We start from the raw sequence: 26850 nt of genomic DNA on the forward strand, positions 1-26850 counted from the left end.
ATATCCATGGTCTCCAGAGGATGACGTCTTTGGTGATCCCTTAACTTTTCCTCTAGTGCCACCAGAAGGTTGATATTTTTGTTTTTTAGTGAAATGTCTCGGCAACTATTGGACACACTGTAATAACTAATAACTTTAGTGATCCCCCTGACTTTTCTTCTAGCACCATTGTAAGTTCAGCATTTTAATTTGTTAATTAAGATGGTGAACATGGTAAACATTATACCTGCTTAAACCACCGATGTGCTTAAGTACAACCTCAACGAGCAGCTAACATGGGTGTAGGCTCTCAGTCTTGTTTATTCACTGTATGCAGTTTCAGGTAATAGCAGTAATAGTAATTTTTTCTGTTTGGCTTCACGCTGGCACTGTTGTGTGTGACTGTAATTTCTGATTTGAGCTGAAACGATTAATCAGTGTTAAAAAGTGTTTTGATAATGAATTAATCATTTCCATCATTTTGCAAACAAAAATGCCAAACATTTTCTGGTTCCAGCTTCTCAAATATGAGATTTTGTTGCTTTGCTTTGTCATATATGATAAAAAACTGAATATCTTTATATATATATTGTATTAGGTATTTGCATTCTGGGAAATTCTGACATTTAAAAGACAAAGCGATTAGTTGAAGCCCTATTTGTGCCGACTAATTTGTGGGCCGGTCATTGAGCAGTGACAGTAGCCTATGTGTAACACAGCACAATATGTATAAACATAAAGTATAATGGGCTATGTTAAAAAAAATATGAATTTTTGAAAGTTTTGAAAACAGCTTTTTTGGCATAAGTGAAAAACAAATTGGCAATACGTCTTTTCAGTTAATTATTATCAATAGTATGTTCTCAAAAAAGGTATGTGGAATGTTTGGATAAACACCCATGCATTTCAGGGTTAAGTCATAGGCATATACTGTGTGACCTGAGCTAAACTCACTTAAGTCTAAAACCTATATATCTAATTTCATTATCTGTCTTTCATGTTTTGTTTTTGGTTGTTTAGTTTAGAATCACTGAGAATTCTGTCTGTATTCTGGGTTATCTAAAAATATTTTATATGGTGCAATAGAGACAGGGAAAGAATTGCTCTACCAATGTCCTTGATTCACCATTATCATCCTCCCAGCAAAGCAACATATTCAGGCAATTATTACAGCACTGATTCTGCCAAAATGCTTCCTGTTGAGCTGAATGAACAGCAGCCGAAATGATCTACTGAAAGCTTCCTTCTGTTTCCTCCATAATACCCACCCATATGCAACATAAAGCTCTGTAACGCAGCCAATTCATATTGCTAGGCTCTCAGGAGCAGAGCCAGATATTATGTACTTTATGGAGGGTAAACTGCCCTTTTTTGTGTCTATTCTCAGCACACTAACAGAACCACGTGGAGTTAAATATTCCAATATTGAATATATATGAATTCCAAACAGCCCAATCAGACTAAACATGCCCCATGTTACCTCTGATACAGCAGACTCACCTATTCCAAATGAAATTTGATTTGGTTTTAAAGGGCAAGAACAAACCTTTGATAATCCATTCAGCTGCACTGTCCTACATAGCCACAGAGGCGTGACTGCATCAATAGTGAAAGTGAGAGTCTCCCTCACCTCTCACTACTGTTGATACAGCAGTGGGCTGAACATTGTTAAGCAGCACTCATGGGTATCATTTTTGCTAAAGCCTACTCATTATTTATGATTTTTGAGAACATAAAAGGCACCTCGTGTTTTTCATCTTGACAAAAACTCTGATTAGAAATGTACTACTGTCTTCCAGCGCACTAACTTATATGTAACTGATATGAAATCGAATTTACATGCTTTGCTGCGTATAAATACACACATTATATGACCACTTTAGCATTCATGTAAACAGTTCATTGGAAATCATCAAGCAATTTGTTTATAATAAAATATTTTAAGTCACTTAGAAAAAAATCCCAGCAAGCTTTGGTCTCTGCAATTAGCTGCATCTACACATTCCCATTTATCACAGCATGGTTTCCTGCCAGGTGTGGGCAGTGGTCCAGTAAACCACCAGCACAATCTATGGGCTTCCATTAGCTTACCATATTATTTGCTTCCATTTGTAGGATCTGTATGCACTGAGCCTCAATGAGAAAAGAAAGACTTAAATTTTTGATCACCAATCACATCAAATCTCTCTTAATTTAGGAGGAAAACTCAACTCCAAGCTACGCACCTATTTTAAACATCACCACTACTTTTATTTGATGAATATAAGCTGACACTCAGTTTTTTTTTCCTTCTTTGACTCAATCAGCGTGCTGGCAGGCAGCAGCAATGAAGGGAACCCAAAATAATAACTGTAATAACTGTAAGTCAACACTCTTCATATCCTGCTCTCCTCTCCACTCCAGAGACCCACTACAGTTAGAGCACTTCAACCTCACGCAGCAGAAGTCAGTTTTATAACACCGTGGCTGGCTCAGTGTGGGAGTATAGTGAGCTCTTGTGTAAACCGACATTTATTGCACTTGTTACTTGCGAGCCTTCACCTGGAGGAGAAGACAAAATGAAAGGAGATGCTTGTATGGCAGAATATAGATGTCTCCTACCCCGGATCTGTCCCATGTAGGCTCACTTCACGTCACTCTTTCAGCTCAGAAAAATAGAAGATTTATGGTCTGAAAAATGTAATGTCTGTGTTTAATAAAATTGTGGTAACACTGCAGGATGTTCTAGGTGTTTAATTGATTGAGATATCCGCAGTGGTCTTGGCATGCAGTAAAAAATTAAGTTGAAGTTACTAACTGACTTCCAGTCTGAGAGCATCCTGTGGCAGCACGTCTCCTCACTCACCCTGCTGGCCTATGACATGTGGCTGAAGGATTTTTAGTAGGTCATTATTTACGGTGCGGGGATAAGCATATTGCCCTCATCTCATCTGCTATCATCTCCTCTGGGCAGACAGGAGCTGAGCCAACCAAAGCAGGGCGGCTTGCAAGCCTGCTGTTGACCTACTTACACTGCCCGACCAACTCACTCTTTGCTCATTTCCACTGTGGAAATAAAATTAGGAGTAATTACAAAGTTCCTTGCCTCTCGGTGTACTGCATAAGCCGCTAGGCTGCTTATTGGACTGAGCATCGCTGACACTAACAAGGTCAAGGAGGTCTATTAGAAATGATCACACACTTATTATTTGCTGCTGGGGTGAGAAGGCAAGGACAGTGACCTCACTCGCATGACTGTCTCACTGCTTTAGCATAGAAATGTAATACTGTGCTCTTTACTTATGCTTTCTTGAATTTAATTCTGTTTCTTATTTAGATCCCAGAATAATGTTCAGCAGTGTGGCCACAGAGATCAGAGGAGTGTTCTGATATAGCACCTGCACACTCCTGGATAACACTATCCAGAGGCGTGCTGCAGTAGAAGCTTCTGCTGCTGAGATTAAAGTGGTAATCTGCAAATGCCCTGTTTGCCCTATTTGGCAATAGTGAAAAGTAACTACTGTGCGTAATTCTAAAGTACTCCTTTACTTGAGTATTTCCATTTTTGCTACTTCAGACTTATATTAACCTGCATTTCATAGGGAAATGCTGCACTTTCTATTCTACTAAAAGCTCTAGTTAGTAGTTAGCCTACTTGCAGAGTTTTTACATGCAAAACATTTTGTCTGCTTATAAAATGTGATTATTTTTGTAAATTGAACTTCCCAACAATATATAAAGTTGTTGAAATTAGCTCCCCCTGAACCTGCAACAAAAAAAATCTGCTTACAAATTGATGCATCGAATTGAATAGCCTAATATACATATACAAACATACACTGTGAAAGGGGCTATTCTGTATAATCCGTAGTTTTAATATATAAGTCTCAAAGAAGTATTACTGCAGTTGCTGGCAACATGCGAGTTAGCTTAGCATGTTATTAGCTGGTTGTTGTTAGCTAGCATGTTGTTAGCTGATGGTGTTAGCTGGTGATATTGTAGACAGAACTGTAGTATGCTTTGTTGTAGCTGAGGAGGCTTGTTTGGTTTGTTTGATGTGCAGAGTTCTGCCAGTGCTGGCAACATGCTAGTTAGCTTAGCATGTTATTAGCTGGTTTTTGTTAGCTAGCATGTTGTTAGCTGATGGTGTTAGCTATTTCTAAGACTAGTGTACAGGTGACCACTGTAGATAAACAGTGATGGTGGCTGGACTACTGAGGAAATTGCCTATCAAGCCAGCTGGGCCAGCCACCGTAGGGCAGCCTAAGCAGATATGATGTAGATATATTGCCTGATTAAGCAGCCAAGTATCTGCTACAGTATTTGCTTGGGAAATGGTAAGATTCAAAGATAGTTTAAATGTACGTTAGGTCAGGGTTAGAGAACGGTGTGCTGTGGTCCGGTAATACCACAGGGCCTAATGATTATTAGGCTATTATTGATAAATAATTTTGCCGATAATACTTTTGTACTTTCATTTACTTAAAATTTGGAATGCATTGCCTTTATTTGTAATAGACTACTTTTACTTTGTGTTATTGCTACTTTTACTAAAAGATCTGAATAATTCTTCCACCACTGCTGTTAAGTGGTTTTTGAACAGCACTTCCTACCTCCCAATAAAACTGTATGATTTTCTGTAGATGACATTTAAGTTTCTGTAGGCAAAGCTCCTCTCTGTGTCTGTTCAGCTGTGTTGGCTCACCTGTCCAGTGTAGGCGAAGTCCAAAGCGTGCTTCAGCCCAACGCTGGTCACTCCTTGCAGAGTCACTTCGTCTGCCTCACTCTCCACCATGCACAAGCTGAACATAGCCTGATGACACATACGTGGAGGTTAGCTGAGGGAACACCACCTCACAGATATTTTATCTGGCATTTTTTTGTCTTTGGTTAAAAATATAAATAAACTAAGCCATGGGACACTGCATTAAAAAATGACCAATAATTTCACTGATGGTAAAATCAACCAAGCTTTGTTCTTCCACTCCTTTAATGTTGACTCTGTAGGCTGATCATATTATGTCTGTAAGTTATTACGGCTTTAACACTGAGAAATTGGTTTTGTATGTGTACATGCAGAGCATCATAGTTAATCAAAACCTGGTAGCCGCAACATCCTGGAGCTCTTCTGTATTGATTCACCTGCCTTGGCCCTGGAGGTCAGCAGTAATAAATAGCACAATCAGTACTTTCTGTTATACAGCCTCTCCGTCTTTCTCTCCTTCTGTCACGCACATACACAGTCACACATGTGCACGCCACAGTCAATGTGAAATCAAAGCAGCGGACGCAGCGTCTGCAGTCTGGCCCTGCTGTGCGTGAGTCCAGCTTGCTGCTTGCTAATCAAAGCTATTGACTGGTGTCACACCATGAGGAGATGACAGTGCCATTGATCAGGGCCAACCAGCAGAGCGCAGCAGTGTGGAGGGGAAGAGTGAGAGGAGGGTGATGGGTCAAATGTGGCCACGATGAAGATTTCTAAGGTTTTCTTCTGGATTGTAATGGGACAAACAGACCCCATAAATTGCGTATGAAAAGTAATTCCAGTTGCTGTAGACAACTTCTGTCCGCACAGTTTCCTTGCCTCAGGATAGTGATCTGGCTAACTTGCAATTTCACATATCTTTTTAATCTCAGTAGCAGTTTGTAGCACAGTCACTCTGCACTATCTCTACTCAGAGACTGGTGTGTAACTGCATTATATTCTTCAAAGGGCCTCAGGCTGGCCAGTTAGCTTAGCATCTCTTTCTGTCACAAAAACGACATTCATTACTCCAAAAACTCATTCAATTCTGCCTGATTCATAGCACCCATGAACTTTAACCATGCACCGACCCCCTCCTCTGGCTAATGGCCCCTCTGAATTGTAAGGGTGATGTATGAGACAGGGTCGACTTGAGGCCACGCTGAGTTTTAACCAAGGCCTGCACATCTCTCCTCAGAGCTCAGCCTTGTTGATTCACCACTGCGCTTATTAAAAATCCACTGGTCCACTGAGCACAGGACGGCCTGTGGCTAAACCTGGGGTTTGATGGTGGCTAAGCTGTGGTCAGTGTTTGCATGAGTGTAAAACACAGAAAGTCGAATAGACACACAGGCAGAACGTAAAAGCGAGACTACATGCGATAGAGAAAGTCTCTAAGGTTTGCTTGTTTGCTTCCGTGTTAGTGTGTGTTTCCGTGTGAGCGGCGAGGTTGAGAGTGGGCACCCTGAGAGCTGTTCGCCTCCAGCATGATGCTCCTGACCTTGGTGGAGGAGCTGAGGGAGAGCTGGTGGTGATGGCTCCTCTGACTTGGGATATAGATCGAGCGCAGAGACACGTTGAGCCACAGAGCCCCGCTCACTACAGTCGTTTCACATGATGCTGCAGTTAGCCTGACCTGCCGGCAGAATTTATGTGTGTGTCTGCTTGTTGTGATCAGACCAGAGAGGACTTGTGACTCCCTCACGCACCCAGTGAAATATTACAATATCCAGTGAGGTTGTTTTCATGTCTGAGTGAAATATTAGCCTCTCTCTAAGGGCCTGTGGCTGTATTTACAGGCAGGTATGTCACAGAACTCATGTGATTGAACGGAAAACTCTTACAATGCCCAAGTGTCAGCTGCTATTTCTTAAGACCAGTGCAGATATCAGTGGTTTCTGATTGAAGCTGCTGCTGGTATTTTGTGCCAATATTCTCTATCTTAAGTCTTAACCCCTATCATAACAAGAAAAAAGCAAAGTTTAAAAGTGTAGAGGGTGTATTAATTCCCTTTTGAAAAAGTAGAAAAACCTGTGAAACCACATCTGGACAGTGAAACACAAAACCTTTCAAAGATACTAATAGCTGTACTGATAATATTCTGGTATGTTGCAAATGTTCCTCAAACATGGCTACAAATTCAGGCTAAAATATTGTTATCAGGCTGAAATGATAAAGTTGTCTTGAATAACAATGCTCTCTTATTTTAAATACAGGCAACTTGAGTAGAAAGACGAAACCATGATCAGCAATCGCTATGATTGGCTGAGTGCTGATCATACGATTGCACTTACAGTATATGACATTTGTGCTTCAGCACTGTAAGTGGTATTATTGTGTTTTATATTGTGCTCCACTTCCATTGGTGTTATACATTTAGTTATTACGAGTGAATTAGGTTAGACTGTAAGTGATGTCTGCACAATTAGTGTGTTCACTTGTTATAAAGTTGATTGAAGCCTGGTGCTAGTGAACTTTATGTTTGCTCTCTACACCTGGGATGTTCATAATATAAAATTCTTGCCAGTCACAATATCTTAGCTTACAAATATTCTACTTTTGAAATGAAACTCCGCCAAACTCTCTTATAAAGTAGATTAATTGTATGGACAAATGTCACAGTTAAATGTCATGTTTTCTGGTTCCACTGGTCTGATAAGTTCTCGTTTTAAAATCATAGTTATATCAACATTATTCTTCATCTCTCTAAGAAAAGGGATCAGTTGTATCTGAAAACGAGTTCATGTATGGGGTTCACCCCAAAATGTCTTGGTCATGATTGAGCTAACTGTGGATTAGCCTGAAGTTTTCTAGCCTTAAATGTAAGGATTTGTTGCTATGACAACAGCTCCAGATAACCTTCAAGACAGCTTTGAAGAAGTTGAAAAATCCAGGCTTGTGTCAAATCATCATCATTCAAATCAAGCTAACTCACTTATCCACAAAGGGAAAACAGGGCCCTGTCTCTCCACAGGCGACTACAGTATATAGATATAATTTGCAAACGCATAGATATGTCTCCTACATCAGTGCTGGGGTTGTTCTAGCACACTATTGTTTCTTATATACTGCAAAGAAAACCCAACTTAAAGATAGGTTTTTGTACCTGCAAATATCTGTAAGGAAAATCCACTCCATTTCATTTTGGGATGGGGCAGTGAATGTAGCACTGAATGTCTTTCACTGGCAGATTACTTTGAGGTGAGTGTAATACAGAACACTGTACACCAAAATTCCCCTCGTGGATCGATTTACAGTAGATTACATAAGTCACATGGTCAAAATACTGTACAGTCCATCTTAAAATAGCGTTGTCTTCATAAAGAGGTTAAAGCAATAACAGAGTTCTGTGTGGCCATATCTCCCCAAGCTATCCAGATGTCTTAGTAATGTGACGGCATTGGAAGAGGCAGGTGACACATTCAGGACAAGTCTCAGGTAAACAACTCGCGCTTGGTCAGGTATTTCATTACAATCACTCATGTTTGCCGGGCTAGGTAATGTGTTATAATCACTACTACGTGTGTGTCTGAGTGTGAAAGAAAGAGGCACACAGAGAGAGAGAAAACACAGTCGCCATTCACAACACAATGCACCTTCATCTCCTCAGTAAATGAACTAAATGAAACCCAGCGGTGGAGTCAGATGACAAACTGAAGATAATGTTGTTAAGTCCCTACAGAGGAACAGGGGAGCAGAGTGAGTTTTCTTGCTTACTGTAGCAGGCTGATCTAATAATCCGAGTGCCAGAACAACAGCGGGGACTTGAAAGAGCGGCATTTAAAAAACGGAGCCGGAGAACAAAAGGAGAACAAAAGTGAAGAAGAAACAAAAGGTTGGAGAGGTGTGTGACTCGCACACCCTCAACTCTCTGCAGAGAGAAGTAAAAATAACCTACACACACACTCACACACAGGAGGAATAATCCCTGGGCAACTTGGACATATTTAATCTGCCTCTCATTTTCAAGAGGGATTAATTCCTACTTCCTAATCTGCTCAGTGTCCCTAAATCAAATCTCATCGGTGCACTTTTCCCTGTGCGGCCCATCTCCTGTCTGGCTGTCTGACAGCGTGAGTCTACCTAAAGCTACCTCTGTGGCTTAACTAGAATCAGACTGAAGCCTCGGCAAGAGAGCACGTGAAGGCAAACACTAGGGCTCATTCCAGGTGGGATGGTGTACATGCAATCCTGACCATTTTCATGACAAAAAAACCCCTCAAACTGTTTTTAAAATGGAGCTACTCCAAGACTGTTTTTCTTGGCACCACGGCAGAACCCCTGAAACAGCATTTAGCCCATTGTGGGACCCTATAACCCTCCATTAATAATGTGTGCTAATGGAGTTCTTTCTGCTGGACCAGCAGCAGGGTAAAATAGGTTTTCTGGCAGTTTGAACAATCTGCCAGCCTTACATCAGCAGAGGGCCACACTGCCTGACCGAATCCTGCTCTTTATAGAATGCCAAATATCAGCTTGATAAGTGTGCAATCCTTTATATCAGTCTAACCGTTGTACATACAAAACAAAGTGTGTGTGTGTTTAATTACAAGCCCACATAATCTTCCTGTTAAGCTACAAATTCTCATTTGTACTACATAGATACATTTTCAAGGTATATAACATGGTCCGGGACTCACCCTGAAGTAATCGCTGCACGCTGCCAGGACGGCTTTGTGGGCGTGGAACTTCTGCTCACCGGCGACCAGGGTGACGTCACACAGCAAGCCATCCTTCCTCTGCTGGTTGAGGGCAGAGAGGACTGAGTCCTGGTGGGACTTTGACTGACAGAGCCTCTGTCCTGTCAGCATCTCCCTACTGCTACACACCCACACCCACCCACCCACCCACCCACCCACACACACACACACACACACACACACACACACACACACACACACACACACACACACAAGATATGTTGTTAAACTGGAGTTGGAATTGTAGATGAGACAAAGCTCTGGTTATATTCATGAGATTGATAAAAATAATAATATTACATTACAACTAATACTTGTACTACTACTGGCACGATTACTATCACTGCTATTGTTATATCACTCCTGCTGGTACTATGATTACTGCTACTACTATAATTTAACCCTTTAACATACACATCCCTTTTGGGGAGAGGCTGTCTAAATGTCTAAACAAATTGACTAATTTTCCTAATGTACTGCTTTGACAGTACAGCAGGAACACACTATATTTTTAGTTTAGCAGCATGGCTCAAGGGATAGCAACGTCTGTCGGCCAACCACTATGGTTCAGACTGAAATATTGCCATGACATTTGGTACAAAGAGCCATGGTGCCCAGAGGATGAATGTTATTATGAATATTAACTTTAGTTTAGTGATAATTAGCTAATCTTAGCCTGCTAACACGATAATCTAAGATGGTGAACATGGTAAACGTTATATCTGCTGAACGTCAGCATTACCATTAGTCATTGTGAACATGTTGCCATGCTAGCGTTAGCATTTAGCTCAAAGCTCTGCTGGGCCTAAGTGCAGCCTAACAGAGCTGCTAGCTGTAGACTCTGTTTATTGTACCACTAATATTTTTATGACAGAGCAGTCTTTTCGAAAATGACAACCATGACCAAAACGGCGAGAGTCTAATCTATAGATGCACATATTACATGTTCACATTTATGTTTTCGTAGTGCTAGCAGACCGTGAAAGTTGTACATAGTGCTAGTAACCCTTGGGGAGAACAATAGGTAGTAAAAGGTTAATACATGTCATTTTCTATTTCTCTGTACAACTAAATGTCAATAATTTTATATGATTTTTTTTCATATTTAAATTGCATCAAAAATTAAATTAAATTAAATGCAATGTAGACACTAATCACACAAACTAATTTCCTATGAATGACATTTCTATTATGTCCCCACACTTACAAAGAACACTTTCTGCCCATCAATATGTATCTCTCAGTTTTCAAGTCATACTCTTTATGGTGGATGAGACAAATACACTGACTACAGAACAAGGATTGTGGCTGACTGGCTGACTGATGGACTGACTGACTATATGCTGTGGATCCATGTAGCACCAAATATACCCTGTTTTCCAACCCATCCTCAGTATCTCTCCACTTGTACCCATCCATCACCAGCACGCCACCCTGTCCATCCATCTCTGTCCACTTACAGTGGCGACAGTCACTCTAAATGTGCTGTCTGCCAGGAGGCTTGCTATGTCACCTTCACCTCATGACAGGGGAAATAATGGGTGTGTGTGGGTGGGTGTGTGTGCGCGCTATGAGCCAGAGGTAGGATGAATGATGAGTCAGGCTGTTTATTGGTGGTTGGACTCTGCCGGAGGGAAGAGCCGGGGGAGAAAGGGACAAAATTGCCGTGCTGGATGAGAGGAAAGGGAAATTACAGGACTTCACAACTCAGAGAGGGAGACATGGTATGGAGGATCTGAGAAGGGATGGAAGCCTTTGATGCCCTTGATGATAATGAATATATAATATAAAGATGAAAATATTATCTTAATTAAAGATTTAATTTAATTTCATCAGTTTGAAGCTGTAGACTAAGATGTGTCATGCACATTTAACTACTTCAGTGATTTAGTATTGCACTTTCTTTTATTTTAATAAATGGTCAAAATTGAAGCAGCTGAGGCTGAGATAGTTTTCCCATAATGCAACCAATAGAATCCTTTTTGCTAGACTCTCCTTGCTCACATCTTTCGAACTCCGTGTCCCTAGTTTGTACCACAGGCTTGCAGTTAAAAAATAGTAGTCTCCACGCTCAAACCAAGATGACGAAGTTATTTTTCTTAGTCTTGACAAAGGTCCTCCAGAGCCACGGAATACATTATACAACTGTTTTCACAGGCTGAATAGTACTCCTCATGACAAGAAAACTGACCATGATCTATAAAATTGGTGGAGTTCCGCTTCAAAGCCAAATGTATCTTACAGTATCTTTCAGCAGCGAGCTGTCTGCAACAGCAGTGACATTGTGTGTGTGCCTTTTTGATACTACCACTGGGGGGCACCAAAGTTCGAAATGTTTAAAATCCTACACATGGTGACTTTATAAAATAAAAAGGCAGATTCTATTTTACAAACGATAAGGTGGGCAGATCGATTTGAAATAAGTCTGGCAATATTCAATATTTTTCTTATTGCCAACGAATCTCATGAAAAGACCAACACCAACAACGAGTTGATCCTACTAACACGGGCTGCCTGTGTAGCCAAAGCCTGACATATCTTATTCCTCTGTGCCATAGAGCTCCGACGTTTTCCAAAAACTATTAAAAACACATAAATAAGCCAGGCCATTGCACTGGGTGACATGTTTCTTCATCACGACAAAAATGGGCACTGTAGTAATCCCATACACCGACCTGCTGCTGTAAATACTCACTTGCGCACCATATCCACAGCTGAAAACAGTCCCCAATAAATACACAATTTACCTTTGTTTGACTAAAGTTTGCTTAAAACTACAATGCCCAGCTGTTTTAAGAAGTTATTTAACCTTTTTTCTTAAATGAAAATATATATTAGTGATCTGTTTTTAAAGATTAACGTCAGTAGAAAGTACGTACAGTAGCATGAATGGGCTTGAGGATGAGAGCTACAGACAGGCTATATTGACAGTTTTGAGAAAAGAACACGGTGTTGGTTTTGGTCTTATTGTGGGATTTGTTTACAATAACAAAAATATAGAATATACAGCCTTCTCCTTTAAGTGGGTTTACCCTTGTCTAACCTCCACTCCACCCAAACAGTAAGTTGGATAACAACAGAAAACCAGTGTAGCCTGCACACTGGGAACACATTTATTGAACAACATATTGATCTTACATGGATCTTCCGCAGGTTAAAATAAAGAATAGTGCTCTCAGGCCCATAAGCAAGTGGCTCTTTGTCTTCATTTGCTGAAATAATCAATACATTTTTCAGTGCATATACGGTAACTGCTACTTATGGAATTTTTCTGTTTGTGTCATGAGCCTTGAGCATGCATGCATATGTACAGTATGTATGGAAGGACCAGGCCACTTACCTGAGGCTGGGTTCAGAAGGCATGCCCCTAGACAAAGGAAGAGGAGATGGTGGTGGAGGTGGAGGGGAGGTGCTATGTGGCTCCTGAGGACTGTAGTCTCCTCACTGGAAACATACATCAGCCTGATAGGACAGAGCAGCACGTCAGCTTTACTCAGTCCATCCACTGGACCCAGCCGCACCGTGACAACCTCCTCGGCGACGTGTGAAGGGATGCAACCACGTGTCAAGCCTAATGCTGACTTCTCCCGTCTCTCAGCTACACTGGTCTTGACTTTGCCAATTATTTACTTACTTTAGCTGTTCTTTTCATGTGTAGCACAGCAGCTGCGACAGCCACAGGCAGCCAGGCTTCACAGAAGGGAATAAACAAGCTCAGCACTTCTCAAAACAAGCTGGGAGTCCAAATTACACCAAGTCCCTCCGGTGTAGCTACAACCTTGACATAATGTGCTACACACCTGAATCTGATATCCCTCAGTCTCCAGCGAGATAATACCCAGCAACACAAGAGGGAAACGGAGGTCAGCACAGATGCACTATGAAATCCTGCTCTGGATGCTCTGGATTGAAATACGACTCACTCACTGTACAATAAGTTGCCCCCAGGTCCTCTCATATGGCTATTTTATAGAAGGAAGCCTGTGTATGTACAGTATGTGGTTCACCTTAAGTGTAGGCAGGGCTGAGTGTACTGCTGGCTGCTCTTGAGTGGAGTCCCCAGCGCAATCTAACTATCGATCTGTTCATGAGTGACCTTCAGACACATGGCTAGAGGCAACTGCTACTGACTGATGAGGGAGAGAAGAGGCTTATCCTGTGGTCCTGAGTCCAGTCCCAAAACATGCTTTTGACGGTGGTTTGTAGTATAGAGAATGAAAATCAAGCAAATGTACTTGGAAACCGCATCTGAAAATCACATCCAGAATGCAAATCAGGACTAATATTCCATCTGTCTCTATGTGATGATCTCATTGCTCCCTTTGTCTCCATAAATGTCTGCAATATAGGAAGCTTATGAAGTTTTGATTGCAAGTGACTTAAATTCAGCAACATATCCCATACCCTCTAATTGAGACATAATGAGTTCCCATCGTTTTGGCCTCAGAAAAGATTATATCCGGAAGGTGGATATATTTAGGATCTGATCATCACAACAAGTAGGCCATTGTTCCCTGCAAAACACTGTAATCTCTTGACTCAAAACAACCACAGTGGTAGATGTTGTCTTTTACGCACAAGAGGCAATTAGGATTTACACACTAGCAGCGCGCAAGGAACTGGACTGGGGAGAAGGAGGAAGGTTTGGGTTGCCAGATAAGCAGACACCATTAGTGCATTAACTGTCACTTTCCAAAAGCTCCCAGCTGTCAAAAGGTCTCCTAGCAACAGGCCAGCGCCTCGGTCCACGAACTATGGGGACGGAGAACAACCTCCTCCGTACGCGCAGCATAATCCTGTTGCATCCATCACAGGACGCACTCAAGCGATCCGCACCTAATTCTATTCAGAGCACCTTACAGCTTTGCAGGAATTTACTGTATTCAGCCCCCTCTAGTCTTAATATGCCACAAGCTTACGCACCTCATATGATTGTGTTATGAGTCAGTCCCGTTCCCTCTGGCGGCGCCTCTGTTACAAATGTCATTTGATGTCCGAGGTTGGTCTCTTGCAGCCTACATCCGCGGCGAGAGGGAAGAAGGGCGCAACGGCGACTGACGCGCTCGGTTTTCACTGACACTTTGTTGGTTACACTGTAGCACCTAAATTGTTACATTATAACCCCGCCTCTCCACGGCGGTCACATGAATAGGCTATGGACATGGAGGAGAAACAGCGCCTCCAGGTGGATAATTGGAACACAGCAATTGTGTGAATGCCTGTTTGTTTACTACATACAGTATGATAGGCACCTGCAGGGACACCAGGGGTCCTCGTAGGATTTCCAGGGGGTGTACATCACATTCAGGAATAGTCTGATTACTGTTACTGTAACTACTGGGACTACTGTAGACAAAGCATATAATGACTTACGGCGTCAGTGTTATACTCATGTTGTGATGTTATTATTATGCACCTAAGGGTTTTTTATTTTTCCTGGATACTTCAATAGAGAGATTCAATCTGTGAGTAGGCCCAGAAGTCTGTAATGCCAAGAATATTTCTATTTTGTATTCTGTTGCTATATTTTTTCATTAGCTGTATAGGCCTACTGTTGTTTTGATATTTGTTAAGTATCCCCCGAAGGCACTGGACTGGACTAAATTGATAAACCAGTTACCTCCATCTAGTGGTATTTAGGAAAACTACACCAGCATTCTCACCCACCAATATCTTCATCTTTCCATGAAAAGGGGACAGCACCTCCTGTTGATATGGACGTGGAGTCCACAAAAAAACTTGAACAAAAAAAGGAAAATATTGTCTAAATGAATGTACAAGTTGACTTTCTTAAACAAAGCCTGAAATCAAACTGCTGTGACACATTTTAGATTCACAAATCCTTGCAGTTTCCCTTACATTTGGTCTGGGATTGTGCCTTCATCTTTCATCTGCCCATCTGCACACATGCTGCTTTCAAGTGCTCCCCGTCAACCCCCAGTTCCACTGCTGTCGGTGCATTCAAGTCATAGACTTTAAAAAGTGTGTAATACTTTAAAAAGTAACTACGAGTGATATAAGACACATTTCACAATTACTGTTTTCCGTCAGAGCGTTTTTATGTAGGCCTACGGTTGTAACGTTAAATAAACGTATACAATCAAACTGCACTTGAAGGCAGCGTCTCTTTACAGCAGCCAGACAAGAAAAGGCGGAGGGACTGTGTTGGATTTTATCGCAGGAAACACGCTACCAAATTCCCCACAGAATTGCTCCAACGAGTGTCCATGTAGTCAGCTGTTACATGAACTCCTGGGCAGTTGGGGGTAAGTGTTTGTGTTTCGTTTTTTAACCCTCATAGTTTTTTTTTTACTTTCTTGTACCGAAGTTGTTTCGGGCCCCCGTCCCGTGGCAGCGACCGAGGCAGGGATGTTTACTGTACCCTTTCCCCGCATGTGGTGTCTAATTTACGGGAAAACGGCTTTCCTGCCGATATACTGACATACTCTTAAAAGTACTTAGCTTTGTGGATACACTAAGTCCTAAAGATTCGATAGGAATTTATTAAATGTTTTTACTATCCTGTACATGCCTGCTTGTTACATTGAAGTGGTGCTGTTGGTACGTGTAAAATATTTGCACTGCTAACTTTTTTTGTCTCTTTAATCATTGCTAATATGCTAACCGAAAAGTTTATGCTAATAACCAACCTAAATGCTTTACCCTGTTACCACTATTATTTTAGTGGAGCTCTAAAACTTACAGGCCCACAATCTGCACTATGAAGATATTTGAAGGATAAACAGTGCTGTGGTAAAATTAGATAAACTCTTACCACAAGTGATACTATCAGCAAATGGTTATCACCATTAATCGAAGCACCCATATAAACATCTCACTTTATTCTTAAAAGACCATATCTTCATATAAAAAACTTCAAATTCTACCTGTTATAATACACACGTACATGTGTCAGTATACAGAATATATCAACTAACATCCAAAACTAGTCCTATATATGCCCCTATGAAAAACCCTAAACCTACGAATACTTTGCTTTTGTACTCACTGGGGAAGTTTTACATGCAGGCATTCAAGATTCTTAGTTGCTTATGCAAGTGTGTGTATGTGAAATTTAATGTGCATGAACAAGCTGAGACTCATTCTACTGAATCAGTCTGGACCTTTAGCATTCCCCACCCCGTGTAAATGCATGCACTTAAAGTCTGCACGGGGATTGACTGGATTTTGGTCCCTTAATTCCATCTGACTGATGCAGCTCTAAACTGGAGCCAGAGGACCTCAAGGTACCTGTAGGGGTTCCCAGAAAAATGCTTAATTTATTTACATTTTAATTTGCTTAGCTTAATTTGACTCTAGATGATAGCGCAATGAGAAGTTGATGAAGTATGATGGACTACTTGGATGATAGGGCTTCAGTCTGTCTCTGCTCTGCAATTCTGTTGTAACGCAGTAGTATAGTAATAAGCACCTACAAAAATCTTCTCAGCTGGGGCTCCTGAAGACAAGTCTTCATGAAATGTGGGTTGTGGTCCAAAACAAACCTCTCAAGATCAGTTTTAGTCATTGTGGAGCTGAAAGTATAAACCCACTTCAGTAAAAAAAATACTTATTTTCAGGGATGTGGGATTCCTATCTGTGACCCAGAGGCTCATGCTGACCAATGATGGGAAAGTTTTACCTGCTGCAATGTCCATCGGCTCCACTGAGATGACCCCAGGAGAAGTGAAATGTGGATGACAGTGTGAGCCAGGGGAATTTAACGTTTGGGCCAAGATATCCTCACAGTGAGCCAAAAAGAAACCTGTTCTAGTTTACGCAAAAAACATACACTCACACACACTCACTCCCAATTGGCCGTCGCAATGCTGATGCCAGGACCAATGTGGGCGTGCCTGGCTCTGATATGGGTGGGAAGCTGCAGTGCCCACAGCCTGTTTACCTGTGAGCCCATCAAAGTGCATCGGTGCTTGGGGATGCCCTACAACATGACCTTCTTCCCCAACATGATGGAGCACTATGACCAGGATATTGCAGCCAGCAATATGGAGGTGAGTGAGCCCTCATAACATTACATATATTAGTTTGTTGATACACTGTATTGTGCCAGTATTGGCCTTGTTGGGAACTGGCCAATCAATCTTGTCGACTGCCAATACAATTTATGTTTTTTTCCTGATAATACATTCATCAAACAGCCTGTAAAATATGCAGTTACATTTTATAATTTACACATTTTGTTTATTGTTCAGTTATAACTTTTCTTAATCAATTCTTAATTTAAAGGCCCAGTGCGTTACAGATTTATTCCTGCCTTTTAATTGTGGTATTAATCAATACAATCAATACAAACCCATGCTGTGGGTGTGAACAATATTTGCCTAAACACCAAACATTGTTCAAACCCACAGAACTTTAATGCAGTTCCCAAAGTTTCCAAAGAACATAGTAACCTTAAGGGGGGGGGGCTTTTAATGAGACCTTAAAGAATCTTATTAGTCTGGGTTTCTATGGAGAGTAATTATATTGGCCTGTGATAGAAAATAAAGCTTCCTCTGCTTGTAAATAAAAATTACAATTCAAGTCACATTTAAAGATAATGAATATCATTTCAAAATAATTGCTGTGATTAGCGCTATCGTTAGTGCTGTTAGTGGGTCCAGTCTATAAATGTCAGTGTCTGTCAGCCTTCAGAAGCGCATATTGATTGAACCAAAATGAGCATTTAGTAATGGTCATCAGCAGGCAGACGCAATTTACCAGCCACAGTCTGTCCACAAATCATGCCTGATTGTTATAGAGCACAACCTAGTAAATAAACTGTTGAAATTGTATAGTTGTGAATGTAATAACTTTGAACCTGCTTTCATTGCTTTAAATTCTCAGCTGTCATAAATAATGGATTTTAAAAACTGCCACATTGAAATTTAGTGGGGAATAAGTGTGGAAGAAGGAATGTCTTCTTACTGGAACTACACATTAAGGTTCCTTTAACAAGAAAAGTAGATTACGAAAAGAAGAACATTCTTATTTACGGCAACAACCTAGTGTACAAGAGAGTACTCAGGTCTGAAAGTTGTTTAGCACACTGTAAAATGTTTTCTCTGCAGCAGAAACTGAACTTAAAACTGAAATTAAAATCCATTTTTGCTAAGAAATCAGTATATACTGTATCTACTTTGTGTTTGGTTTGACTTGTGTACTTTTTTGGTGTACATAAGTGTCAAAGTTGCAATCACCAAAACAAAAAGACATTTAAGTCTTATTTTATTTTTCTGTTGTGATTGCGCCCCCAACATTAGTTCTCAAGGGGGCGAGAAGTTTTGGTTCTGACTGACATCGTAAGCTGTGAGGTTCGACAGTCTGGTCATTTTCTGTCACCACAACTGGACCCATGAAAGAGATACAGCTAACGCTAGCTAGACAACCTCCGTTGTAAAATGCAGGACAAAGACAGCACTGAGTGTGAGGAGCTGCTGATAACTCAGCAGGTGTTGAAATAACATAAACCAAAAGTAACGCTAGTTAGCCTAGCTTGCTAGCTTCCACTCTCCAAGTTGACTACAAACATGATGGCTTCTCCTAACTGTTAAACGTTGTAAAGGGACAGACGTCTTAAATTGCTAATGGTACGCAATCGATGCTATGTGTGCTTGTTGAAAAAAAAGGGGGAGGGGGATTGTCTTATATCAACGTGTATAGGCTATGACACAAAAAGTGAGGAGAATTCAAATTTCTAAACACTTTAGGTTTTGTTTTCAGGCTGATCGTCATTTGTCTTTTGCCTAATGCAACCTTTAGTCACTGGCTTTGTTTTTCTAACATGCCTGTAGACCAAGTGTTGTCTTGTGTCTCTCCTCAGCAGTGAACTCAGTGTCTGTAGTAGTTGCATCCTGTGTTCTGGCATTCCTGAAGGCCAGGGTTTAGGTTACACACATTTGGTGTCAGAGCGTTAAGCAGGAACAGTGATCTGTTGAAGGAGTCTTTTGTGTGGCATCTGGCAAAGGTATAGGCTTTTTATTTCCCAGCAACCTTGGCCACAGGCGACTTCATCGACTTTGTTGTGAGGGGCCTTTGATTTCTGGAGGAAGGGGAGGGACACACCCAGTCTCACACAAAGCCAACCACATACCACAATGAGTATTCTCTTTCTGTTAATCACTCACTCATTTCCCCCCTGTACACAGTCTTACCTCCACGGTCCTGTCTCCCAGGTGACAGGCTTACACTTTCTGGCCTACATTCAACATGACATACTATACATAGCTCTCTTTGAAAGTGTGCAGTGATTTATCACAAAGCCCAGACGCTGTAATCAAGCAGAATTCTGCTTCGGTATAGGCTCAGTCAAGTCTATCAGTAGGATTTTCCGGAGGAGGGCTAACCTTTTTCCGCCCTTGGTCCCAGATTCCAACAATGTTTGCCAGCTTTTGAAACAGAAAAGTTTGAAGTGTTAGAATACAAAGAGAATGGAAAGACTAAATGACGTACTGTAACGAACAGGGAACACTCGAGGGTCTTAAAAGTTTGAGCGAAAGTTTGAAAAGTGATATTCTAGCCATTTTTTTGAATCATTTAATCCTTGAAGTACTTTGCTATGAAATTCTCTGCAGAGGATTTTGCCATTAAGAGCAAATCAGCTTGACTTGTACCACTGATCCTGGTTGAAGGTTTCTGAAATGAGGACAGTTTTTACAGTAACTCTGCAGTAAAGCAAATAAAGGTCAGATTGTTGAGCAATGGGGAGCTCGTTGAGAAGGAGTCCAGGACCTCCACAGGAGAGAAACAAGGACTCTTACTGTCAGAGGGGGCAAGGCCGTACCCCAGAGACCCGGGCCTACTGCCAGACTGGATTTCAGGAAAAAAAGAAGAGAGGAAACACTGAATAAACCTTGTAAAAACTTTGTAAAGCGCTTTGGATGAAAGCACCATTTTATTACCATTTATGAATTGTGAACTGTGTTGGGGTGTATGTGCATGTTTTGTGAACAAATATTTGTGGTATAGACTGGCAGAAGTCTGTCAGTGCATGTTAGTAGTCCCGACTACACTAAAACGTCCACATGGTTTTAGTGCAGTTCTGAGTGAACAAAGTATTCTGGGTGATGGTAAGCAATATAGAAGCATAATAAAGGAACATCTGCGAGTCTAAAGCATATACACTCAAAATCCAAGGATTTGGAAACTTCAGCATAGACATGATCTGGACTTGTTTAACTGGAATGAAGTTGTCTTTAGTGTAATCTGTATATGCCACTGATCCATGCATGTTGTGCTGTAGACACACACACACCTAACCTGTCAACAGCTCTGTGCATTCCAGCCTTCCTGGCCTTCCGTTGTGCACTCCCCCCCCCGTCCTCAAGCTCTTGACCAGTGTGTTGAAACAGAAGAATATGGTTCCCAGCCAGTGAATGGGCCCCTTTGTGTGGCGCTATAGATTTCTGCAGATCAACAAAATGAAGTTAATACTTTATGTAGAGCAGTGGTTGCCAAACGTTGACTAAGGGATATTATAATCAGGTCAACCGAAGTCAGATTTTTTTTCTCCTGTTCTTCTGCAGGCCTTAAAGGTCCAGTATGTAGGATTTAGTGGCATCTAGCTGTGAAATTGCTGTTTGCAACCATGTGAATACCGCTCACCTCACCCTCCCTTTCCAAGCGTGTAGGAGAAATTATGGTGGCGGCAAAACTCTCGAAAAATGCGAACAGCCCTAACTAGAGCCAGTGTTTGGTTTGTCCGTGCAACATGGCGACCTCCATGGAAGGGGACCCTTTCCCATGTAGATAAAAACGGCTTATTCTAAGGTAATGAAAACTAAAAACTATACACTAATGAATACATACTTATAAATATTATATTCCATTTCTGCCAATAGCTCCTCCTAAATGTTACACACTGAACCTTTAAGTGGTAAAATTATCCACTTTTTCACAAGAAAAAAGCTAAGATTGGGGAAATGTCTAAAAAAATAAATATTATTTTATGTTGTATAAATGCTTTGTTCCAGATTTGCTACTCTGTTCATCATCTTGCAACGCCTTATTCCCATTTATGACCTCAGCACTCTGTTGCGTGTTATGTTACGTTATTCAGTCACGTTAGGGTTCTCTATGCAAATCTATGGAGAAAAGTCATAATGCAATTTTGTTTTGTCTCTTTTCCAGCTGTGGGTTGCATTTTCAAGGGTATTTTTGCCTGAAATGATCAAATGTTTTAGGAGAGAAACCACATTTTCATCAACGTAAATTTTCTCTCCATCCCCAGCCATTCATGCCCCTGGCAAACCTGCGCTGCTCTCCCGACGTCCACCACTTCTTGTGCCAAGCCTTTATCCCAGCATGCACAGAGGAGAACAAGGTGATCCGTCCATGCAGAGAGCAGTGCAAGGCTGTTCTGTCCGACTGCGAGGAGAATATCCGAATCTTTGGTGTCACCTGGCCTCCTGAGCTACAGTGTGACAAGTAAGAAAACCACAATTACAGACAATCCACAAAAGCAACAGCAGTGGTCCTTGATCAATTCATTAAAGGATTTGTTGTTTTTTCTCATTAGATTGGACCCATGTGGCTCTCCTGATGGTTTAGTACTCCCTGCAACCACCCCAATGAGCTCCTCATCAGCTAAGAGAGACCTTGGCTTCTGGTGCCCACTGCAGCTGAAGACCAAGCCGGGCCATGGATCATTGTTCCTGGGCGCCCAGGACTGTGCGCCGCCTTGCTCCAACATGTACTTCAAACCCCACGATATTGAATTTGCCAAGAGCTTCATCGGCGTGTGCTCCATCATCTGTTTGGGCGCCACACTCTTCACCTTCCTCACTTTCCTCATCGACGTCAAACGTTTCCGCTACCCAGAGCGCCCCATAATCTTCTACGCCGTCTGCTACAGCTTTGTCTCGCTCATATACTTCATTGGTTTCCTGCTGGGGAACAATGCAGCCTGTACCAAAGCGGCTCATCCTGCCGGTGTGGATACAGTAGTGCTGGGCTCTCAGAGCAAAGGCTGCACTCTGCTTTTTATGCTGCTCTACTTCTTCTCCATTGCTGGTATCGTCTGGTGGGTCATACTCACAATCACCTGGTTCCTGGCAGCTGGACCCAAGTGGAGCTGTGAGGCCATAGAGAAGAAAGCGGTAAGGTTTTTAAGAATTTAAGGTAATTTGTTAGTAGCAAATAGCAAGAGAATACAGCAAAGAAATGTAGACTATAAATATAAAATGAGCAAATGCAAGCTATTAGCTGCCAGGAAAATGGTGGAAGCTGTTGAAAATATTGATCCACGTGTCTTCTTGTCTTTAGGTGTGGTTCCACTCTGCTGCCTGGGGGATCCCCGGGGCACTAACTGTCATGCTGCTGGCTCTGAACAAGGTTGAAGGGGACAACATCAGCGGAGTTTGCTTTGTGGGACTCTACGACCTGGACGCCCTGCGCTACTTTGTTCTGGCTCCTCTGTGTGTGGGCGTCATAGTCGGCCTCTTCCTTATCCTGGCGGGCATTGTTTCTCTCAACCACGTCCGGCAGGTCATCCAGCACGATGAGCGTAACCAGGAGAAGCTGAAGAAGTTCATGATCCGCATCGGCGTGTTCAGCTGCCTCTACCTGGTCCCACTGGTCACCCTGTTAGCCTGCTACACCTATGAACAGAGTCACCGCAGCACCTGGGAGAATACTTGGATCAACGACCGCTGTCAAGAATACAGCATCCCCTGCTCCTACAAGGTAGCTGTAGCTTAGTCACTGGCTAAAGGTGTTATGGCTCCGAAAACAAGTTAAGGCCAAAGGACACATTAGAAAAGGCTTTCCAACTCACTGTCATGTTAATTGTGTCCACTTATTTAGTTGATGCTGTTGATTGAAGGTCTGTGGCTTGTGTGTGTGTGTGTGTGTAAAAAAGGGCAAAGTCAATGCACGTTCTAAACTTGCAAATTACTAATTAAGGCTCAAAAGGCTTAAAATAGTTTGCAAGCTGTAAAAATGAAGCTCAGATAACAAAAAATGAAACTGCGCCAGCAGTTGAAAGACATTTCGCTTTCTTTCAATAATGTACACACACACCTGTGTTGATCAAATTAAGCGATGAGATTATCTAACAAAAATCTTTTAACTACACACAAAATGTCTCTTACAAAGGTATTACGGTGTTTAGCTGAGAGGAGAGTATTAGGGTGAAAATAATAATGGAAATACCACATTAGCACCACCTGAACCAGAAAGACTTTTCCATAAATATCCATTACAAAAAAAATGTCTAAAGCCAAGAGCACAATTTCCTGAGCAACACACAGTCCTGATTATGTTTTAAAATTAAATAACAGTCAGTCTGGCCAGTCACTGAATGGGCCGCTACATGTATGTGTAAAGGAGAAGTGCAATGTCCAATGTGAAATTGGAAGCAACTAAATATAAATATTTAGGCAGATGTTTTATAAGAAGCCTGACAGTCAGTATAGAGGAATAACAGTCACTAAAACGATGGTATATTGCATATCTATATATATTTTAATTTAAAAATGGCTGTCCATTTCGAACCCCCCCAGAAAATAGCACTCCAAAAATGGAATGTATAATACATAAGCTATTGTGTTGTCGTACAATGTGAAAATGATCAGGAGAGAGAGGAAAAATCTAAGAAAACATGTAAAAAGGGCAATGTAAAGGAGAAAAACAAACTAGCCCAGTCCTTTGTTAAATGTCAGTATCTGAGGCTAAAAGTTCAAAAGCTTGATTTTGTCTTCAGTCAAAAATAGGTTTTGTTAGTTTACACACACTAAATCACAAGGATTCTATTATGGTTTGTGTGTGTCTCTTTGTTTCAGGCAACAGAGCTTGACCGTCCTGACCTCTCCCTGTTTCTGGTGAAATACTTAATGACGCTGGTGGTTGGAATATCTGCAGTGTTCTGGGTCAGCAGCAAAAAGACCTGCTCTGAGTGGGCCTACTTCTTCAACAGGACCCGCAAGAGAGAGTAAGACCATATCTCTTGTCCTGTTGAATGTTCAAATTCCGTTTCCATGAGAAATAAATATGTAGTGTCGCTATACGCTCCTGTTTTTCGACCCACAGTCCCATCAGTGAGAGCCGCCGGGTGCTGCAGGAGTCCTGCGAGTTCTTCCTCAAGCACAACAGCCGCGTCCAGCACAAGAAGAAGCACTACAAGCCGAGCTCCCACAAACTCAAGGTCATCTCCAAGTCTATGGGCACGAGCACCGGCGCCGCGCCCACCAACGCCTCCACCGCCGCCACCACAACCAATCAAGGAACCTCTGCAGTGGGCAATCACGAGCCCCATGTGCAAGGTTCTCTGTCTGAGGCATCAGCCAGGGAGCACCTGGACAGGGGCACCTCCAGCCGAAGCTCCAGGAGGGGGGAGAGGGAGAGAGAGAGGGAGAGGGAGGGAGGAGAGAGACGTAGCAAAGGCGGGAACTCCAGTAAGGTCAGCAGCCGCTCAGAGAGCATGCACAGAGTCCCAGATGGGAGGTAAGTGAGACAGACGTGAAATACCTTAGCTAGAATTGTTAAATGTCTGATCTTTATGTTTCTGAAAAGCACAGACAACACTTTTACTACTTGCAGTATTTTACATGTTGATAAAACACATTTCTGTTGCATCAGAGCTCTGTTTAGGTAGCTGATGTTTTTGGTTATACGGAACTACATCGGTACAATAATGTCTGATGCGTCCTGGCTGGTTTAGGATGACTCCGAGGAGCGAGCTGTCGGAGGCCAGGCAGGTCCCCAGTGGACAGCAGCATCCAGCTTTAAACCTATCACACAGCAGCACCATGCAGGACTCCACCCACCAGCTGGTGCACCCGGTGCCTGAGGAGAGAAAGGACACAAAGGACAGCAGCTGCTGAGACAGCTGACCCCCCCAAATTTATCTGTGCATCTATCCATCCATCCATCCATGCATTCATCCATCCATGCATTCATCCATCCATGCATTCATCCATCCATGAAACCACTCAGACAACAGTCACACTTGATGCTGGTTCATGTATCTGTTTCAAAGCATAGTGCCATACATCATATAAGCTTCATGCATCAGATGATGATTGTATTGGTTATAGTGTAGTCAGTGAATGTTCATTGCCAGCAATATGTAACATAGCTAGAGTATTTCAAATGTGGTGTGTTTGGACCAGAATCTGTGGGTCTCAGTAGACAGCCTAAAGGTGTTGGATTATTTAGTTTGGGTGACGGCAGTGTCTTTCAGCTTTACTGAGCTTTCGGCCATTGAGTATATACCTGAATGTTGCAGCAGCACAGCTGTGTTTCACCTATACATCTACCAATGGTCATTTAATTTTATAGCATGCATTAAAATCTTTAGGTCTACTGTTTTGTAGATTGCTAGCTCAATGGCATAGAATGCATACTAGTAAACTAATGCAGTATTTATGTAAATAATCTTATTTTTTAGAAAGTCTTTCACTGGACTAGTCGCTACACTGAGAGTCTTGTTAAGAAAGGTCATGACATTGCCAAACATTCAACTTAAGGAGAGTCTCCCTGGTTTTTGAATGTCTTATTATTCCTGGAAAGATGGTTTGTCTTGAGACCTCATCTTGTAATACACATAATGTGCTACTCTGTCGCTCTTTAAAAAAAAGGCATACTCTTAAACTTGATATAGTTAGGCAATGTTGGATTTGTGATTTTCATTTGTTAGTTCAGTGTTCCTTTTTGTTTCTTGCGCAGAGGTGTCTTCAAAGAAGTGTCCTATGAACGTGGATAAAGTATAGCTTTATAGTTTTCTACAAGAATGTGCCTTCCTTTGAGTAGTTCCTCATCTTCAAAGAACTTCAAAGAATCTGCAGATGTTTTGCATGTGTGATGTCTACCTGTGTTCATGGTGTAGGTGTAATTTCATATGATTTGGAATCAAAATGAGGAAACAAATCAAACAGGCTTTGCACTATTTGTCATTAAAAGCACAAACCACTAATTATTAAGTATGACTAGTCATAAACACACAAAAAGAGAATTTATGGCTTTTTTCAGGGCTTATTTATGACACATGGGTCACAGACCATATATTTCCCCTTCAAGTACTTCCAGAACTACTGTGACTTATTTGAAACTGTCATGCTGTACTGTCTGTTTTGCTGTGTAAGGGATTGGTTCCTCCCTTAAGTTTTTTTACCTTTTCTATTGGAGTCACAGGACAATTCAAATATCACTAATGAAAAGGGAATCCTGTCAGTCTGTTTCTGTTGTACATGTACATTCTTATTGTGGCCTGTGGACGGGGGTCTTGCTTATGATGTACCTAGACTTAGTGTAGTCTTTGAAATGCTCTATACAACTTTTGAGAGCCCTTTCTACTGTTTTTTGTGTTTTGTTTTGTTTGTTTTTTAAAATGTAGCCAACCTTGTCAGCTGAATTTTGTATCAATCCAATTTCATTTTAATAAAATATAATTGCTTAAAAAATGGAATTTATGTGAGTCAGTAATCTTGCCAAAAAAAATGAAAAATGTCA

At 41.6% G+C, this 26850-nt stretch overlaps 2 protein-coding genes across 9 annotated transcripts in view; one reads left to right on the forward strand and one right to left on the reverse strand.

Annotated features, from left to right (window-relative positions):
* The window catches only part of klhl32 (kelch-like family member 32), a 30011-nt gene extending 14923 nt beyond the window's left edge, over window positions 1-15088 (reverse strand). The window contains exons 1-4 of one of the 8 annotated variants that reach the window (XR_006379317.1): window positions 14326-14545; window positions 12743-12864; window positions 9343-9523; window positions 4664-4771 (exon numbers count right to left, since the gene is read on the reverse strand). Coding sequence is in view for 7 of the 8 variants with exons in the window: in XM_044209435.1 (XP_044065370.1) it covers window positions 4664-4771; window positions 9343-9523; window positions 12743-12765 (312 nt within the window). In the remaining variant the exon portion in view is untranslated. Of the gene's footprint in view, window positions 1-4663; window positions 4772-5058; window positions 5112-9342; window positions 9524-12742; window positions 12865-14325; window positions 14546-15069 lie in introns of those variants that run through there. The other 7 variants (XM_044209435.1, XM_044209437.1, XM_044209436.1 and 4 more) reach the window with 7 other exon arrangements.
* Window positions 15089-15514: 426 nt separating this feature from the next.
* On the forward strand, window positions 15515-26801 carry LOC122882241 (frizzled-6-like). Its single transcript, XM_044209433.1, has 8 exons — window positions 15515-15668; window positions 16983-17414; window positions 21632-21828; window positions 21920-22499; window positions 22666-23085; window positions 24183-24331; window positions 24430-24843; window positions 25061-26801. Exons 2-8 carry the CDS (start codon window positions 17229-17231, stop codon window positions 25221-25223), a joined length of 2109 nt encoding a protein of 702 aa, XP_044065368.1. The 5' UTR covers window positions 15515-15668; window positions 16983-17228; the 3' UTR covers window positions 25224-26801.
* The last annotated feature ends 49 nt before the right edge of the window (window positions 26802-26850 follow it).

The sequence above is a fragment of the Siniperca chuatsi genome, linkage group LG9 (genome assembly GCF_020085105.1).
Source record: "Siniperca chuatsi isolate FFG_IHB_CAS linkage group LG9, ASM2008510v1, whole genome shotgun sequence".
Lineage (NCBI taxonomy): Eukaryota > Metazoa > Chordata > Actinopteri > Centrarchiformes > Sinipercidae > Siniperca > Siniperca chuatsi.